Raw genomic sequence first — 20617 nt, 5'->3', positions numbered from 1 at the left:
ACACCATAGAAAGAACAAGAGTATAAACTAACCTGGATCTCTAGGATATCCCCGAGACTATATAATCAACCAAACACCAGGCATTGGCTGGTCCATGGCCCCTGGCACATATGTAGCAGAGGACTGCCTTGTCTGGCCTTAGTGCAAGAGGATGTACCAAATCCTATAGAGACAGGTTGCCTCAGGTAAGGGGGATGGTGGTGGAGCACAGTGAGATGGGGGTTGGGGGAGAATCAACTCAGAGACAAGCAGGGGGTACTTTGGGTGGGCATACTAGGAGGGAGCAGCATATCTATTGTAAACAAATGAAACAATTTAATAAAAATTTAAGCAAGCCCCTAATATTTTTTTTTTGTTTTTATATACTGCCATGGTCATTGCTGTCTTTTCACAGCAATAAAATGGTAACTAAGATCATAACCTCCCACCCCTGACAGAAAAAAACAAAAAAACCAAAAAAACAAAACAAAACAAAAAAACAAAAACAAATGGTATATTTTCTTTCCCTTCCAAGCTGATATTTCCTTATTTATCTCAGTATTTTCAAATGATTTTGAACCCTTAAGTCACTTGCCACCACTTGGGTATCTGGATTCCAGGAATGTTTAGACAAAAAAAAAAAATGTTTCTATTCAGAGATGAAAGGAAAAAATAGCCCTCTTCTCTGAAATACAAAGATACCTCAGTATTGCTTTTGTAACCACTCTGATTTATTACATTTTCTACTCCATGCTTATTTAAAAGGAACCCTGAGTGAAGTGCTTCAAAATGACAGATTCACATTAAATAACTACCATGAACAACATGAGCAGAATTCATTCACAGAAGAATACTATTATAATAAATAGTATTTTTTTCCTTAAAATTTCACTTGGAGTAGAGAGTTTATCTTGTGTACCCAAGTACAGTCAATTCTGGTTTGTATTGTATTTTATATTTTATTGTTCATTTCAGTGTGCATTGTTAACAAGAGAATCACTATATGTTGTTATGGGGTTAGAAATTTCCATGTTAAGGAGTAATGCTATATAAAGGTCTTTTTCCAGGATGCTAAATATTTCAGTGTGGGTGATAATGTTGGTGTAGGTGGTATATGCACAATATAAGACAATCTGTATTCCAGGAAATTATTCGATTCCTAAACTTATCTGACTCACTCTGACTTAATCATTTTGTGTAGTTTATAACTTTTAAGTCTAATGTGCTTACTTAATAAGTGAAGAAATAAACCAACATTTTTCTGAAGTAAGCTTTCCATCTCTTTCAAGTCTCATGCTGTGAGATCCAACCCAGATACAGACAGAAATGACAAAGGTATGTCACCAAGAGACTGTTTACATAAAATACCTTTGGTTGTACCTTTTCCCTGAGTGAAATAGTCAATGTTTTCCATCAAAAGACACACATATATGAGAAGAAAGAATCATATCAAGGAGTCTGTTCTGTAAAATACACTCTCCATCCTTGGGTGAAACCCATTTTGCTCTTCTAACTAATTCCTAATTCCTTTAATATCAGTGAAATCAAGCAATTCTACTTGAATATCTTAAAGTTCCTAAGCTGAAAATATAATCACACTGAGCTAAAATCAAGGATTAAGAAGGACTATGTCCCTCCAGAGAGCCAAAGGGAGTAATAAATATACTAATTTTTGCAACCTTAAGAAGCCCTGTATATTCTGTACTCAAAGCACTAATCTTTCCCCTCAGCATTTCCTTTATTATCATGCCCTTTCTGAATATGACTGCAATCCCTAGTTAATGGTGAACCATTATGATTGCATTAATTCCACTATATAATTTCAATTTGAACTCTACATATCAAAACCCCTAACTACCATTTGACAAAACTCATATGTCAAAAAACATTCATGGAATTTAATACATAGGATTCATTGTTCACGGGCCACTATATATGTGTCAAGAAAATTTTCATATGGCATCAATATCATTGATAAACTGTATTCTTGTAAAAGGAAATGAAACTCTCATATGACAGATTTATGATAGAAGAAATGATGAGAGAAATAAAATTTTAGAGACATCAGCTAGGTGAGACTAAGGGCTAGGGGAGTGTCTTGTATTTGTAATTGAGACTTCATGCTTCACATGAGAGTGAAGACTCTTAATCCTGTGATTTTCTGTCATGGGGTTAGAGAAGTGTGGGAGAGTTGCTGCTTCATTACATTAATTAGATTTTCCAGGGTAATTAGGCATTTCTTAAATACTGCCTCCTGCTTAAAAAACAAAGACAAAACTAAAATCAAACCAAACAGGTCAACCAAACAAACAAAAACCAAAAATTATCTCATACATCATCACGCATCCTTTGATTAGTTGTATTAAGGTATCTTTTGCATGCATATGAATCCACTTCATGAAGAAAATAACCAATTATCAAAAAAACTTTAATATATTTTGATCCAAACAGGAAGATTAGAATCTCACCATCCTTAGCTGCATAGTTTAGACATGACATTACCTTACTTCATGAAATAAAGGAGGGTATTTATTAGCACTCACTAATTGGTTTTATTGCAGCAATTAGTCTTTAATAGATCTAATGACATACAATTATATTTGGAAGAATCTGTGCAAATTGTTAACCTGAGAATCTAAACTCTTAATATTCAAAGGCTTGGTCATGATGCATAGAGATTCTTATGCAATGGTTGTTTGATTATCTGCTGCTTCCCTAGAAGTCAAGTCTTACGTGAAACTAGTAGTGTAGGCTCTCTAACCCATTTACCCCACATTTCTCTACAAGTTCAAGGTGGAATGTTGATGTGCTTAAGTGTATACAGCATGTTTGTGGGTGCTTTTCTAGTCTTTTTCCCTTTCAATATTTTCCTACAGGTTTCCATGAACATTGAATCCTCCTTTTCTGATTTTATATCTCGTGGGAGAGTTGATCATTAAGTATGTCTATAGAAAATCATAGAAAGGAAAAAAGATCCCAATAAATATTTTTTGAGAAGACATAAATGCAAGTGAGTAAATGGAGAACCAACTTCTTGTTTCACTGATGCTTCAGGACTCAAAATTTTTCTAGTGACCTTTCTAGATCCCTGGATTTTCTGGTTTATTATATTGCTGTGCAGAGATACCATAACCACACAAACTCTCCCAAAGAAAGCCTTTATTTGGGACCTGCTTAGTGTTTAGTTCATTATCTTCATATTGTGGAGCATGGCTGCACCAAGACAGACATGAGAGATGAGCATGTAGAATCTGGATCAGCAAGTGACCAGAAAGTAGAAATACTGGGCATGGATTAGGCTTTTAAAACCTCAGAGTCTAATGCAGTGATACACTTTCCAGAAAGGCCATGCCTCTAAATCCTATCAAATAGGGTTTCTTACTAAGAAAAGTTTCATATGTTTTAATATATAAGACTATGATGTCCATTCTTATTCAAACAACCACAGTAGGCATAGCACTAATCAGAAAAAAAGTGCCAAGCACTAAATTTCATGTAGTGTTTAGCAACAGATAAATGTAAAAGTGTTTCCTTTTTTGGTTTAGATGTGTACAGATTTTACTTGAAATAGTGTTCTTCTGTGCAGTCAGGGCTGCTCATAAGCCCACGATCCTCTTTATACAGTCGTTTATTTGCTAGGACTAAAGGTCAAACAACTGATTCTGAAATAGCTTTCTTGAAAAATTATCATATATAAATAATGTCCTCAATGCAAATTAATATCTTGACTTCCTGTGATGGTGGCACTTTCTCCTAGAGATGGAGACAGAGAAGCTGGTATCTGTGTCTGATGGATTTCATACCAAGCACCTTACATTGGAAAATTGAAAATATACTATTACATAATTATTCCTGTTATTATTAAGTGTAATTTAAATTTAATTAAACTGTAATTTAAATTTATATATAATTGTGCATTTAAATATTTTAAATCATTTGTCTTTCTCTATTTAGAAAATTAAAATTTTTTTATGATTTTAATTATTCATAGTAAAGTACACACACAAATGGATTCATAGATAGATAGATAGATAGATAGGTAGATAGAAGATAGATATAAAAAATTTATGTTCATTTATTAGTTCTTTGTTGCCTTCTTGGTTTCCTTATTAGTGGAGTGTTCCAATTACTTGTCATGAGAATAGAAAGAAAATATACATGACAGTCAGTTTATTTTTTTTAATTTAAAGAGAAAATTATTTCAAGCACATAATAACAAGACAATTTAGTGGAAAATTAGGTCTGCTAATAAAAATCAGAAAATATATTAGAATGGATACTACTTTTTGTAGGATAACAAAAGCAGTGTGTTGTGAGCATATGAATATCCTGAAGAAAAACCACCTACCAAGAAGATTCTAAAATCAGTGAAAGTAGCAGAAACTAGATGTAAAGATTCATGGGGACCACCAGTAAAATAGCTGAGGACAACTGCCTGCCACACTTGCCTCCAAATAACAGAAAAAGAAAAGAAAATAAATAAACACTGGAAATGTAGATTATTTGAGAACAGCACTGAAGGACAGTTGAATATTATAGAGATAGTCATCCAAATATGCAAATGACAGTGTAAAACTGAAAATTCTGTGTGGACTACTGCAATCAAACCACTGGCCACATTTTATCTCTAGGAGGAAGTAGCTAAGCCCTAAGGAGTTAGAGGGTTTTTGTTCCAGCCTGTATCACCGTGTGGGTGGGTAACCACTCCACTGCTGGCAGTAATAAGTGGCATCATCTTCAGCCTCCACGCTGCTGATTGTAAGAGAGTAAGAGGTCCCAGACCCACTGCCACTGAAGCAAGCTGGGACTCCAGAAGCCCGGTTGGATGTGCTATAAATCCAGAGTTTGGGAGAAGTGCCTGACTTCTGCTGGTACCAGTGAAAGTAACCAGAACTTACACTTGAGCTGGCACTGCAGGTCATGGTGACCTTCTCCCCTGGAGATGCAGCCATGATTGCTGGAGACTGGGTCAGCACATTTTCTCCTCTGGACATTATGACTAGAAAAAAGCAACATAGAGAGAGGGGGGGGATTAGTAGAAATAGAGATACAAAAATAATTTTATACCACCCAACATTCAAATGAAAGAAAAAGAAAAAACTATATTTTAGACTCAAATTCCTCAGGGAAAAGAATTTTGGTTGGATTCTTATCTCAAACTCCCTGCTCTCTGTTACCTGAGACACTGATTAACAGGAAGCTGAAAATCTGCACCTGAAAATCCATGTTGTATTTGAATTTAGGTCCCTAGCTAATTACTGCTATTCTCCTATGTGCATTGCTTTATAACAACTTTGAGATATTTGTGGTTACTGAAAATGAAATATGCAAATAGTTCTTGGCTTATAAACACATGGTCTGTTAACTAAGGCAAACCAGGTTAAACCAGGACAATTATCTACTTATTTGTAGTCCCTACACTGATGAAGAAGAAAATTTCTGTTTTCTCTTTCTTTATTTTTAGGAAGAAAAGCCTCGTCCTATATAGTATTATCCATATATTTACCCTAAAGAAAAGATTTATTTGATCCACTAAACAAGGAATATTCAAGTGAGTAGTTTGAGCTATATTCCTCCTATAATAAAGAAGTATCAGGAATGACTGTTTATAATGATCACTGAAAGCATTACCTGTTTCTTGTTTTCCTGAATAATGCTCATTAGTCACCTCACCTACTTATTCTAATCTGTTTAGATGATCATTCCTACAAAGCTAATGGAAAAATAGTATCCAAATGTGATCTGGAGAACAGGTGTGCTCAGAGACAATTCTTCAATTGTCAAGCACCAACACTATCCCTAGAAGGATAGCAAAGATAACTCTGCCAATGAAATCAATTGGAACAATGGTTCTGCTGAATTTAAGGGAATATGGTCAGGAGATTCATGAAGATGCACTCATCTAAAATTACTCTGAATAATCACCATTCTCAGTATTTAATATGCTCCAAAACTGTTTAGTTCATTTTCTATTTATTATCTGAGAGTACTTTTCAAATAAATTACATTTATTTATAAAGAATGACAGCCCCAGAGTCTGCAAATTCAAGTCTAAGTTTAATCAAAAGTTTTACTTAAAGCAAAGCCTGAGGGAATGGGGAGGAACTTGAATGAGTGGATACTGGGAAGAGCAGGAGGGAGGGTATAGTGTTGTAAAGTGAATAAAACAATTTATTTTAAAATAGTACTTATTTACCTTAGATATAGTTTCAATTATCTTCCTATAATGTTAAAGTTAGTATAGTCATGATGTCTAGATCTTAGGAATGATTTTTCACTCCTCCCTTCATGACAGACTTCGTCCATTTTTTTTATCAACTATTATGAAAAACAACTGAGAAACTCTGAGAATAGATAGATGTATTGAGAGATACTGATCTAAGAAATTGTGAAATCAAGTTACTTATTAAGTATGCCTTTGTGAGGACACAATTAAACAAAATGGCTAGCTTGTTTCTGAATAACACATATTTTCATCTTTCATTGTATTTAGTAGCTAGTTGCTAGTCTTATTCGTTTACTTCAGAATGAAAAAAATGTTCTATTATTTGTGAATGTGGCTTTTATATTTCACCAATTAAGGATACTAAAATATCCCTCGGTGCTATGCACTACAAATAAATCACCACAGCATTCCATGAACCTCAGTAAGGATTAAAAACAAAAAACAAAAAACGGTTGTCTCTGTCACTATCACACTAAATCTGAAATTTGTGCTGAATTCTCAAGGAACCTCAAAAAATAAAATAATATTTTTGTCTCTATTCTATTGAGATAGAAGGATATCTAATCTTTTATTAGATTTATTTATTTTATTCTGTGTTTATGAGTAGTTTACCTGCATGAATGTATTGCATAAGATGCATTAGAAATCCTAGGAAAGAAATCAGGAACCATAGATGCCATCAGCAACAGAATAATATAGATGGTAAGAGAATCTCAACTACAGAAGATTCCATAGAAAACATGGACACTACAATCAAAGAAAATGCAAAATGCAAAAAGATCCTAACTCAAAACATCCAGGAAATCTAGCACACAATGAGAAAACTGAACCTAAGGATAATAAGTACAGATGACAATGAATATTTTCAACTTAAAGGGCCAATAAAAATTTTCAACAAAATTATAGAAGAAACCTCCCCTAACCTAAAGAAAGAGATACTCATGAACTATCCCGCCCCGCGGGATTCAGTTATTCCTGGGTGCGAGGGGAACTGCAAACCTGGAAGGAGATGGAAGGAAGAAAAAGAAGAGTAGGAGACCAGGAAGGATACCTATCGAGGTCTCGTTTATTATGCTGAGGTACCTTCTTTTTAAAGCATACATCGAGGGGAATATGGGAGGGGTCGAGGGAGAATTATACAAAGAACAAAGAAATGGACAACTGCTGACATGGGGGCCGAAGTCAGGCGCCAAGCAGCAGGTACTTTGCATCTTATCTCTGGAACATTGATCCTCCTCAACAGCCTTGGAAGTCAAGCTGGGCTCAGGCACAGCTCATGTCCTTGGTTGTCGTGGGAACTCAGGAAGAGATAGGGAAGAGGGGATTGTTATTCAAATTTTTTAAAAAATTTATTTATATTTTTTTAATTTTTAATATTTTTATTACGTATTTTCCTCAATTACATTTCCAATGCTATCCCAAAAGTCCCCCATACCCCCCCCCCACTTCCCTACCCACCCATTCCCATTCTTTTGGGCCTGGCATTCCCCTGTATTGGGGCATATAAAGTTTGCAAGTCCAATGGGTCTCTCTTTCCAGTGATGGCCGACTAGGCCATCTTTCGATACATATGCAGCTAGAGACAAGAGCTCTGGGGTACTGGTTAGTTCATCATGTTGTTCCCCCTATAGGGTTGCATATCCCTTTAACTCCTTGGGTACTTTCTCTAGCTTCTCCATTGGGAGCCCTGTGATCCATCCAATAGCTGACTGTGAGCATCCACTTCTGTGTTTGCTAGGCCCCAGCATAGTCTCACAAGAGAGAGCTCTATCTGGGTCCTTTCAGGAATATCTTGCTAGTGTATGCAATGGTGTCAGCGTTTGGAAGCTGATTATGGGATGGATCAAATTTTACAGCCTTAGGTGTTAGGAAGGGAATAAGGAGGAAGGGGATAACAACCAGCTCTTAGCACAAGACCCTTTGGCCTTTTAGGGAGATTGTGAAGGGCTCACTTTCTCACAGGATGGTCTCTGACAATGAACATAGAAGAAAGCAACAGAAATCCAAATAGAATAGACTAGAAAAGAAATTCCTCCAGACACATAACAATCAGAACAAGAATAACACTAAATAAAACTAGAATATTAAAAGGGGGAAAAGTCAAGTAACATATAAAGTCAGACCTATTAGAATTACACCAGACTCCTCACCAGATACTATGAAAGCTATAAGATCCTGGACAGATGTTATACAGACCCTAAGAGAGCCCATATACCAGCCCAGGCTACTATACCCAGCAAAACTCTCAATTACCATAGATGGAGAAACCAAAGTTTTCCATGACAAAACCAAATTTACACAATATCTTCACACTAATCAAGCCCTTCAAAGGATAATAAAGGGAAAACTCCAACACAAGGAGGGAAATTACACACTAGAAAAATCAAGAAAGTAATCCTTCAACAAGCCTAAAGAAGATAGCAACAAGAACAGAATCCTAACTCTAAAATCAAAATAACAGGAAGCAACAATTAGTTTTCCTTAATATCGCTTAATACCAATGGACTCAATTCCCCAATAAAAAGACACAGACTAACAGACTGGCTGCATAAACAGGACCCAACATTTGCTGCAAACAGGAAACCCACCTCAAGGACAAAGACAAACACTACCTCAGAGTAAAAGGCTGGAAAACAATTTTCCAAGCAAATGGTCCTAAGAAACAAGCTTGAGTAGCCATTCTAATATCAAATAAAATTGACTTCTAATCCAAAGTTATCAAAAAAGAAAAGGAGGGGTACTTCATACTGATCAAAGTTAAAATCTTCCAAGATGAACTTTCAATTCTGAACATCAATGCTTCAAATGCAAGGGCATCCACATTCATTAAAGGAACTATAGTAAAGCTCAAAACACACATTCCACCACAAACAATAATAGTAGGAGACTCCAACAACCCACTCTCATCAATAGACAGATCCAGGAAACAGAAACTAAACAGAGACACACTGAAACGAACAGAAGTCATGAAACAAATGGATTTAGCAGATACAATCTGCAAACCTCATGAAACTCAAGAAGAATGTAGACCAAAGTGTGGATACTTAGTTCCTTTTTAGAATGTGGAACAAAATACCCATGGAAGGAGTTACAAAGACAAAGTTTGGAGCTGAAATGGAAGGAAGGACCATCCAGAGACTGCCCCTCCCATGGACCCATCCCATAAACAACCACCAAATGCAGATACAAAGATTTTGCTGACAGGAACCTGATATAGCTGTCTCTTATAATCCTATGCCAGTGCTAAAGCTGAAGGGGTCTGCAACCCTACAGGAGGAACTACAATATAAACTAACCAGTTCTCCAGGGCTTGTGTCTCTAGTTGCATATGTATCCAGAGGATGGCCTAATAGGCCATTAGTGGGATTAGAGACCCTTGGCCCTTGGAAGATTATATGCCCCAGTACAGGGGAATGCCAGAGCCAGGAAGTGGGAGTGAGTGGGTTGGGGAGCAGGGCGGGAGGGGTATAGGGGAATTTTGGGATAATATTTGAAATGTAAATGAAGAAAATATCTAATAAAATTATACTCTATTATGCTTAAAATCTCTACAGGAAAACCTACAGAATCAACTAACCTGGATGCTTGGATTACTCAGAGTCTGAACCACAAACAAAGAATATACAAAGACTAGACATAGTTCCCCTCCCCCCCACCACGCCATATGTAGCTGTTGTGTAGCTCAACCTTCATGTGGGTCCTGAACAACTTCTTTTTTCATAATTTTTTAAATATTGAAATATTTAAAAATATTTTTAAATATTTTTTCTTTTTTTAACAATCTAGATTTAGTTCCCCTGCCAGACTACTCTACAACTCTTCCACATCCTATACCTCCTAATGACCCCCAGTCTCCTTGCTGATCTCCACCACACCCCCACCTCACAAGGCCTCTAAACATCCTGGGGCCTACATACTTTTCAGGGTTAGGTGCATCTTCTTTGACAGAATCAAGATCCAGCAGTGTTCTGCTGTACATGTGTTGGGGGCCTCATATTAGCTGGTGTATGATGCCTTCCTTGTTGGTGATCCAGTATCTGAGAGATTTCTGGGGTCCAGGATAATTGACACTACTCCGTCCTCCTACAGGGTTCCCCTCTACCTTAGCTTCTTCCAGCTTTTCCCTAATTCACCCTCATGAGTCAGCAACTTATGTCCATTGGATGGGTTCAGATACCTGCGTCTGATACTTTCACCTGCTTGTTGGGTCTTTTGGAGGGCAATCATGATAGGTCCCTTTTTTGTGAGGGCTACATAGCCTCAGTAATAGTGTAGGACTTCGGGACTCCACTTGAGCTGGATCCCACTTTGGGTCACTTGCTGGACTTTCTTTTCCTCAGGCTAACCTCCATTTCCATTCCTGCAGTTCTTTCAGACAGGAACAATTATGGACCAGAGTTTTGACTGTGGCAACCCCATACCTCACTTGGTGCCATATCTTTCTGCTGGAGGTGGGCTCTACAAGACCCCTCTCCCCTCTGTAGGGCATTTCATCTAGGGTCCCTGTTCTTGACATCTGAAAGTCTCTAACCTCTTAGATCTCTGGTACATTCTGGAGGGTCATCAAATGTCCTTCCTTTCAGAGATGCCTGTTTCAATTCTCTGTGCTTGTCATAAATGCTTCAGTCCTTTTTTTCCCCACTCAATACCAGATCATATTCCTCTTAATCCCCCTATCCCCTTTCCTTTCCAGGTTCCTTGCTCCCCCTTGTGGTTGCTTTCTCCTCAGTCACAAGTGGTACTGAGGCATCTTTATATGGGCCCATCATCTTGTTGATTTTTTGAGTTCTGTTGACTATATTTTGGGTATTCTGCTATTTATAAATGTAGGCTAATATCCAATTATTATTGAGTACATACCATGCATGTTCCTTTGGGTCTGAGTAACCTCACTCAGGATGATATTTTCTAGTTCCATCCATTTGCCTGCAAAACTCAGGATGTCCTAATTCTTAACATCTGAGTAGTATTACACTTTGTATATTAACCACATTTTCTGTATCCATTCTTCTCTCATGTTACATCTAGGTTTTTTTTCCACCTTAAGGTTTCAAAACTTCTTGTTTTCTTTTTTTATATATTTCTTTTTTTATTAGATATTTACCTTATTCACATTTCAAATGTTGTCCCCTTTCCTGGTTCCCCCTCTGAAAATCCCTATGCATCCCCCTCCCCATAGCCAACCACCTCACTCCCACTTCCTGGCTCTGGCATTCCCCTACACAAGGGCATAGAGCCTTCAAAGAACCAAGGACCTCTCCTCCTATTGATGACCAACTAGGTTATCCTCTACTACATGTGCAGCTGAAGGCATAATTCGTACATGCGTACTCTTTGGTTGGTGATTTAGTCCCGGGAACCCCGTGGGTACTGGTAAGTTCAAATTGTTGTTCTTCCTATGGGGCTGCTAACCCCTTAAGCCCCTTGGGTCCTTTATCTAGCCTTCATTGGGGACCCTGTACTCAGACCAATAGTAGGCTGTGAGGATCCACTTCTGTGTTTGTCAGGCATTGTTGGAGCCTCTCAGGAGTCAGCTATAACAGGTTTCTGTCAGCAAGCACTTCTTGGTATCCACAAAAGTTGATAGGTTTGTGAGGCAGTCTCTAGATAGTTATTCCTCCAGTCTCTGCTCCACAGGTTGTCTCTGTAACTCCTTCCATGGGTATTTTGTTCCCCCTTCTAAGAAGGATCAAAGTATGCACACTTAGGTCTTTTTTTCTTCTTGAGTTTCATGTCCTTTGTGAATTGTATCTTGGGTATTCTGAGCTTCTGGGCTAATATCCACTTGTCAGTGAGTGCATACCAGGTTTGTTCTTTTGTGATTGGGTTACCTCATTCAGGATGATATTTTCCAGATCCATCCATTTTCCTTAGAATTTTATAAATTCATTCTTTTTAAAACCTGAGTAGTACTAAGTTTTATAAATGTACCACATTTTCTGTATCCATTCCTCTGTTGAAGGAAATCTGGCTTCTTTCTAGCTTCTGGATATTATAAATAAGGTTGTGATGAACATAATGGAGCATTATTGTATGCTGGAACATTTTCTGGGAATATGCACACAAGTGGTGTTAGTGGGTCCCCAGGTAGTACTATGTCCAATTTTCTGAGGAACAACTAAAATGATTTTCAGAGTGATTGTACCAGCCTACAATCCCATCAGCAATGCATAAAACCAGATGCACAGAAAGTAATAGAAGAGAAAGTGGGAAAGAATCTTGAGCACATTGGCAGAGGAAAAGTTTTCCTGAACAGAACACCAATAGCTTATGTCTTAAGATCAACAACTGACAAATGGGACATCATAAAATTGCAAAGCTTCTGTAAGGCAAATAACACTGTCAATAGGACAATAAGGCAACCAACAAATTGGGAAAAGAACTTTACCATTCTTACATCTGATACAGGAATAATATCAAATATATTCAAAGAATTCAATGAGTTAGACTCCAGAGAACCATATAGCCTATTTAAAAAAAACTTGATAAGAACTTAACCAAGAATTCTCAGCTGAGCAGTACCAAATATTTGAGAAGGACCTAAAGAAATGTTCATTAGTCATCAGGGAAATGCAAATCAAAACTTCCCTGTGATTCCATCTCACACAACACAGAATGGATAAAATTAAAAAAAAAAAAAAAAGAGTAGATCCTTGTTTTTGAATCTTATGTAATTACAGCTCTAGGCTGGTGATAGTAACTGAATGGATATTTGATGGTGCCCTATTGGATTTAGGATTGATAAAAATCCTTTCCCAAACTATTGGTGGTCTTTTTGTCTTCTCATCAGTGTCTTTTGCCTTACAGAAACTTTGCAATTTTATGAGGTTCCATTTGTCAATTGTCGATCTTGCAGTACATGCCATTGCTGTTCTGTTCAGGAATTTTACCCCTGTGCCCATATCTTAGAGGCTTTTACCCCCTGTCTCCTCTATAAGTTTCAGTGTCTCTGGTTTTATGTAGAGTTCCTTGATCCGCTAAGAATTGAGCTTTGTACAAGGAGATAAGAATGGGTTAATTCGAATTCTTATACATGATAACTGTCAGTTAAGCCAGCCCCATTTGTTGAAAATGTCTATTTTCCACTGGATGATTTTAGCTCCATTGTCAAAGATCAAAAGACTATAGGTGTGTGCATTTATTTCTGGGTCTTCTATTCTATTCCATTGATCTACCTGTCTGTTGCTGTACCAGTACCATGAAGTTTTACTACAATTGCTCTGTAGTACAGTTTGAAGTCAGGCATGGTGATTCCCACAGGGGTTCTTTTATTGTTGGGAATCGTTTTTTCTATCCTAGGTTTTTTGTTATTCCAGATGAATTTGCAAATTGCACTTTCTAACTCTGTGAAGAATTGAGTTGGAATATTGATGGGGATTGAATCTATAGATTGCTTTTGGCAAGATAGCCATTTTGACTATATTCATCCTGCCAAACCATGATCATGGAAGATTTTTCCATCTTCTTGGTTCTTCTTTGATTTCTTTCTCCGGAGACATGAAATTCTTATCATACAGATCTTTCACTTCCTTAGTTAGAGTCACACCAAGATATTTTATATTATTTGTGACTATTGAGAAGGCTGCTATTTCCCTAATTTCTTTCTCGGCTGGTTTATTCTTTCTATAGCGAAAGGCCACTGATTTGTTCGAGTTAATCTTATATCCAGCTACTACACTGAAGCTGTTTATCAGGCTTAGGAGTTCTCTGGTGGCATTTTTAGGGCCACTTATATATACTATCATATCACCTGCAAATAGTACTATTTTGACTTCTTCCTTTCTAATCTGTATCCCCTTGATCTCCTTTTTTTTTCTTTTTTTTTTCTTTTGTCTAATTTCTCTGGCTAGGATATCAAGTACTATATTGAATAGGTAGGTAGAAATTGGGCAGCCTTGTCTACTCCATGATTTTAGTGGGATTGCTTCCAGTTTCTCACCATTTAGTTTGATGTTGGCTAAGGGTTTGCTGTATATTGCTTTTATTATGTTTAGTTATGGGGCTTGGACTAATATTTAATACATACAAAGAAAACAAGAAGCTAGAGTCCAGAAAATCAAATAACCCCATTAAAAATGGGGCACAGAGCTAAACAAAAAATTCTCAACTGAGGAATACTGAATGGCTGAGAAGCACCTGAAAAAATGTTCAACATCCTTAATCATCAGGGAAATGCAAACCAAAACAAGCCTGAGATTCCATCTCACATCAATCAGAATGGCTAAGATCAAAAATTAAAGTGACAGCAGATGCTGGCAAGGATGTGGAGAAAGAGGGACACTCCTCCATTGTTGGTTGGATTGCAGAGTGGTACAACCACTCTGGAAATCAGTCTGGTGGTTCCTCAGAAAATTGGACATAGGACTACAGGAAGATTCAGCAATACCTCTCCTCGGCATACACCCAGAAGATGTTCCAACTGGTAATAAAAAAACATGCTGAACTATGTTCATCGCAGCCTTATTTATAATAGCCAGAAGCTGGAAAGAACCCAGATGTCCCTCAACAGAGGAATGGATACAGAAAATGTGATATATTTACCCAATAGAGTACTAGTCACCTATTAAAAACAATGAATTTATGGAATTCTTAGAGAAATGGATGGATCTTGAGGGTATCATCCTGAGTGAGGTAACCCAATCATAAGAGAATTCACATGATATGCACTCACTGATAAGTGGGTATTAGCCCAGAAACTTAGAATTCCCAAGATGCAATTTACAAAACACATGAAACTCAAGAAGAAGACCCAAATGTGGGTACATCGTCCCTCCTTAGAAAGGGGAACAAAATACCCATGGAAGGTTTTACAGATACAAAGTTCGGAGCTGAAGGAAGGACAATCCATAGATCGCCCCACCAGTTGATCCATACCATAATCAGCCACCAAACGCAGACACTAATGCATATGCCAGCAAGATTTTGCTGATAAAACCCTGACATAGCTCTCTCTTGTGAGGGTATGCCAGAGCCTGGGAACTACAGAAGTGGATGCTCACAGTCATCTATTGGATGGAACAAAGTTCCCCCAAAGGAGGTGTTAGAGAAAGTACCCAAGGAGCTGAAGAGGTCTTTAACCCTATAGGAGGAACAGCAATACGAACTAACCAGTAACCTCTGAGCTTTTGTCTCTGGCTGCATATATAGCTGAAGATGGTCTAGTTGGCCATCATTGGGAGGAGTGGCCGTTGGTATTGTAAAGATTATATTCCCTAAAACCAGGAAGCAGGAGTGGGTGGGTTGGGGAGCAGGGCTGGGGGAGAGGGTATAGGGGACTTTCAGGATAGCATTTGAAATGTAAATGAAAAAATACCTAATAAAAAATCGTTTAAAAAAAAAACAAAATAAAGAAATGTGATTGTGCTGCCAACTACTGTTAAGATAGCCAAAGTGAAGGTAGGGTTGCATAATGTCTATTTTGGAGTCTAGAAGAAATACTGCATTTACAGTGCTGTGTGCCAAGTAGTAGTGTGTTTAGAGGAAAAATATACTGTGGCAATTCTTTATTTTCAGTGGTTACAAACATAAATAAAATAGTGGTCACACAGACGCATTCACATTTATACCACATTTTATGACTTCATGAAATGAAAAAAACAGAGATGTTAAATATTCTCTGAGATACAGTGAGATTACAAAAAGATACAATAATATCGAACTTATGGTAATGATAGTATAAAGGCATTTAATATAAAGCCATAATATAACACACCACAGAATATCACATGCTGTTTTAAACTAATGGCACATTATGATGTGTTCTTGCAATCATGTGGCTACTTTAGAGTCATAGATTGTTGCTACTGCTCAGAATCAAGGAAGAGTTGTGATACCACATACAATGGTATAATAAATGTTAAATACTTGCAATTTGAATTCAGGTTTCCATTGAAAAATGCAGTAACTTGTTAGCCTTATTATGGACAATGTTACTTAACTGAACAACTAAATATACTATTAGTATGTTAAGAAACATTATATTGAATATCTCTATAATTTCAACATCATCTGAAATGTATAGGCCTCACTGAGATTCCCCACTTGGCATAGCTTCTATGTTTCAATTCTTAGAGGAGGGACAGATTGCCAAAAGGGGATTATGGTGAACAATCAATGCACTTTTCCTCATTAAAATATTTATCTCTTTTCTTATTTTGACAAATTTTGTCATGTCTTTGGTCTTGAATTAGGTGGAAGAATTAGGTTGTGGTAATTTATAATCATTTTCTTATCTTTTAAAAATTATAACATAGCCACATATTGTTTGCCACTTCTTTTTACTCCATTCATAAAAATCCACATACACTCTTTGCTCTTTCTCAGATTCGTGGCTTCTTATTACCTCTATTCATACAAAAATAAAGTTTGTTCAATTCATATGGTTTAGATATTTGATATGCAATTCTCTCTGCAATAAATGGAAATCATTCAAAAAAAAAACCCTCCACAAATAATCAAAATGCAGATATTAGGAGATTATGTGGTGACCAGTCCTAAATTATCCACCTACAACACACTTTCTGCACCTATTTCCCAGGAATCATTGCAGAGTGGGTAGAAACATTTTAAGAGCCAGAGAAACTGCAGATTAGCTCTAACATAGTGTGATGGTTTGTATATGCTCAGCCCAGAGAGTGGCACTATTAGATGGTATGGCCTTGTTGGAGTAGGTGGGCCATTGTGGATATGGCTTTAAGACCTTCGTCTTAGATGCCTAGAAGTCAGTATTTTGCTAGCAGCTTACAAATGAAGAAGTAGAACTCTCATTTCCTCCCAAATCATGCCTACCTGGATGCTGCCATGTTCCTGTCTTGATGATAATGGATAACTGAACCTTGGAACGTGTAAGCCAGCTCCAATTAAATTTTGTACTTATAAGACCTGCCTTGGTCATGATGTCTGTTCAGAGAAGTAAAACCCTTAGGCAGACTGTGTCTCTTAGAAACACCAGATAAGCTGCATCCCAGTGATCTAATGTCTGGTACATAAACAAGACAGGAACAAAGATGACTCATGCATACATGTAAACATTGAAATGGGAATTATTCAGGGTATTCCATCCTAAATAAAAAATTATGGTATACCTGTGGAAATTTTGAGAGTAGGAGAAATAGCACTCTTAACTAGAGTAGAACCCCTGGATAATCAGTAAAACAGGACTGTATTCATATTCTGTGTTTTTGACTTTATTTTACCTCAGAGGACACTAGTAATAGGGAAAGGGATTTTCTGAGTTTCTTCTGATGGATGGTTCCTGGGGATCCTATAGCTTCTTGGGCTGCTATGATGTACCTGATATAATCTGTCTTCTTGGTAAAATGATCTGAATATGGAGACATCAAAATAATACAGGCTATTGCAACTGATCTTAGATTCTCAATAAAACTTGATAGTAGGACAGTATTGATGAATAGAAGACACATATTGGACACAGAACATGATAGAATCAAGTTACTATGGACAAAGTGCTTTCTAATAAGAGACTAAAGCTGGATAAATCAACCATTCTATGGTGGGACAACATCTTACAATACATGAAGAGTCTCTGGTATTGGAAAAATTATGTAAACTCACAAATGTTCATGTATTTGGTTTCTCTATTTCTTGACTTGTTTAGTTATAGAAGCTTGTTTTTCAATTAACCAGAAGTCAGTGGAGAAATACATGACTAGTCAGAATGAGGACACATCAGACTTGAATGCTTAGGTTAATATGGGAATCTAACTTACAACTCTATCTCAAATCTCACAAACTGTCATGGAATAGGTGGAGATTAAATGTAAAACTCAGAAAATAGAAGAGCTGTGAAATGCTGTCCTCTGGACACAATGTAGCTATTGCAATCATGAACTCAAAAAGCAGTGTTTATCTGCAAGATCATGGCAGTCAAAATCTTGATTTAGATGTTAAGTTCACCTCCAGGTCTCAACCTATACTGAGCAATTATTGCTATAGTGGTTTCTGGAGATACAGAGCCTTTAGTATTAGAGAATGTAGTAGTATTCTCTAATACTAAAGGTGAACATAGGGTTACCATGTTTCAGAAGAGGAAACCACATCTATGCTCATGTGGATATCAGTACCTTGGGTAAGTAGATTATAGAGAAAGAAATATGTGGAAATTTGAGAAGATGGTTATATTACATGGATATAAAAAGTATGAGAGGGAGGAAATGAAGATAGTCATAATAGTTTGCTGTGTAGTTTTATGAAAGTCAAAATATAGAAAATTTGAAAAATAAGCTTTCATTCTAAGGCACAGGTTGACTCTACATTATCAGTGTCCTCCACTCACCTTCTTCAATGCTGTTACTACAGGGAAAACCAACATATCAACTCTTTATATTTAATAAAAATCTGTTTACCCAATACAGTTCTAGGTTTTCTTTGTCTCTTTCCTAGTTTGGACTTATAGTATCTGTAGCAGAAACTTCTCTTTCCCTTTTATTTCCCATGACCACTTTCAGTATGTTTGTCATGCTGTTTACTCTGTATATTTCCTCTTTGATTTTACACTTTTCATTTTTCTGTTTATCTTTAAACTAAGATTCATAGCTATTTCATTGTTTTGCACATGTTTCTAAGTTTGGGGTTGTGGTGATATGTGTTTATGTTTTCTATTTAAGCCTCTTTGAGAACTCTAATCACTTCTCTGAATTTGGTCCCTTTTCCATGTCACCAAAGCTGTGGAAAGAGACAGTCCTAAAGACAGATGGTCTTCAGAAATGGCAGATAAACATGATGCAGAACATTCCTGAGAAAGTACCTTTGTGGATTCTTTAGGATAAACAATCACACTTGCTTCCTTTCCCCAAGCACTTGGTAGCTATACAGCAGTGACTTGCCTGTCAGGTTGCTTATGCTCCCACATTGAGCCATTGATGTTAATTATGTTCAAATCTGAGGACTTAAGAATGAATTGTGGGAGCACTGGAAATAAAAATTGGCAAATGGTGACTCTCTTTGGTCTCTTAGGTGAGTTTTACACAAATTCTCATTAGATAAAAACCAAACGCCTCTTTCACTCACCCAAATGAGTAATCTTCCTTTTATGTTTGGATGTCACAGATCAAGGAAATACATAGGTAAGAAAGATTCATTTATAGTTATAAAGATAGCATAGTCAAGATCAAAACATCATGAGACCATTAACAAAATTAGAGCAGAATAAATGGCCCAAAACTGAGTTCAGTTTTGTATTTGTGAAAGTAGAAGCCAATTCTCACATGGATCTCTAGACCTCAATTACTCGGCTCCTGGTATTGACCCTCATCTTGGTTCCACTAAGTTCAAAAGCAATCATTCTGCTACTTTACTACTCCCCAACCTTTAATAGCAAAACATTTAATTGAATAGATTTACATGAAATGATCGAGTAAAAAGAATTTGTAAGAAAATACTGCCTTATGAATTAGAGGTAAAGGGAATTTGATGTTGATTACTAGCAATCTTGGATTATCATTAGATTATACCATAAACAAAACACATATAAATTTAATTAATATGTAGCATTATTTTAATAGGTAAATATGGAGTAAACCTTCTTTTATTCTTTACTTGAGATATATATATATATATATATATATATATATATATAGAGAGAGAGAGAGAGAGAGAGAGAGAGAGAGAGAGCAGGGTCCCAGACTTTGTAGTCCCCAGAACTTAGCACAGCTGAGACTATAAACATTCTGTACTAAATGGGAAGTCTGAATGAAATCCCTCTTCTTGGAGCTCCATGAACCCCAGTAAAGAGGAGACAGAAAGAAGGGGCAGAAAAGATGGAAACACCAAGAAACAAAGCCCTCTTAGTCGACATGAACGAAGCTCACATGAGCCCACAGTAATGAAGGAACATGTACAGGGCCTTCACAGGTCTCTACCACATCCTCTGCATGTATATTATGGCATCCACTTTCATTTATTTATGAGATTCCTAAAGTATGCAAATAAATATTTCTCCAGCTCTTGTGTTCTGTTGGATTGCTCTGTCCAATTTCAATGTGTGTAGTGGTGATGGTGCACAGCAATATCATAAACTGAAAATATTTCTCCTCATCCAAGCAGATGGGGTTTTCAAAATTGTCTACTAAATAAATTCTTCCTAATTCTCTGATTTCCATAAGTTGAACCCTAAAGCATATGGTACAGAACAGAGGAAAGCTGAGGGAAGGTATAGGGCAAAGGACCTTACTCCCCATTCTATTTGGAGACAATTGATCTATGGTGAGTTCTGGAAAGACTTGGGCATTCATATTATATTAATTCATGTTCCATAATTAAAGGAGGAGGCATATTTTCTCATTTTCTTTTATGTCCATATTTGTTTTCCTTGCATAAATGACTATGCATCATATTCATAGTCCAAGGAATACAAAAGGAGGTGTTAGATGGTGAATATTCTGGAACTGGAGT

At 36.9% G+C, this 20617-nt stretch overlaps 1 gene segment (V, D, J or C); it reads right to left on the bottom strand.

Moving 5' to 3' along the window:
- Positions 1-4661: 4661 nt before the first annotated feature.
- On the bottom strand, positions 4662-4973 carry LOC110287994 (Ig kappa chain V-IV region S107B-like). The segment is given in 1 exon segment: positions 4662-4973. A coding segment is annotated over 1 exon segment (312 nt).
- Positions 4974-20617: the final 15644 nt, after the last annotated feature.

The sequence above is a fragment of the Mus caroli genome, unplaced genomic scaffold (genome assembly GCF_978045245.1).
Source record: "Mus caroli unplaced genomic scaffold, Mus_caroli_1 scaffold_7, whole genome shotgun sequence".
NCBI lineage: Eukaryota > Metazoa > Chordata > Mammalia > Rodentia > Muridae > Mus > Mus caroli.
The sequence above is the reverse complement of the archived record's forward strand: the minus strand, read 5'-3'. Positions and strand labels throughout refer to the sequence as shown.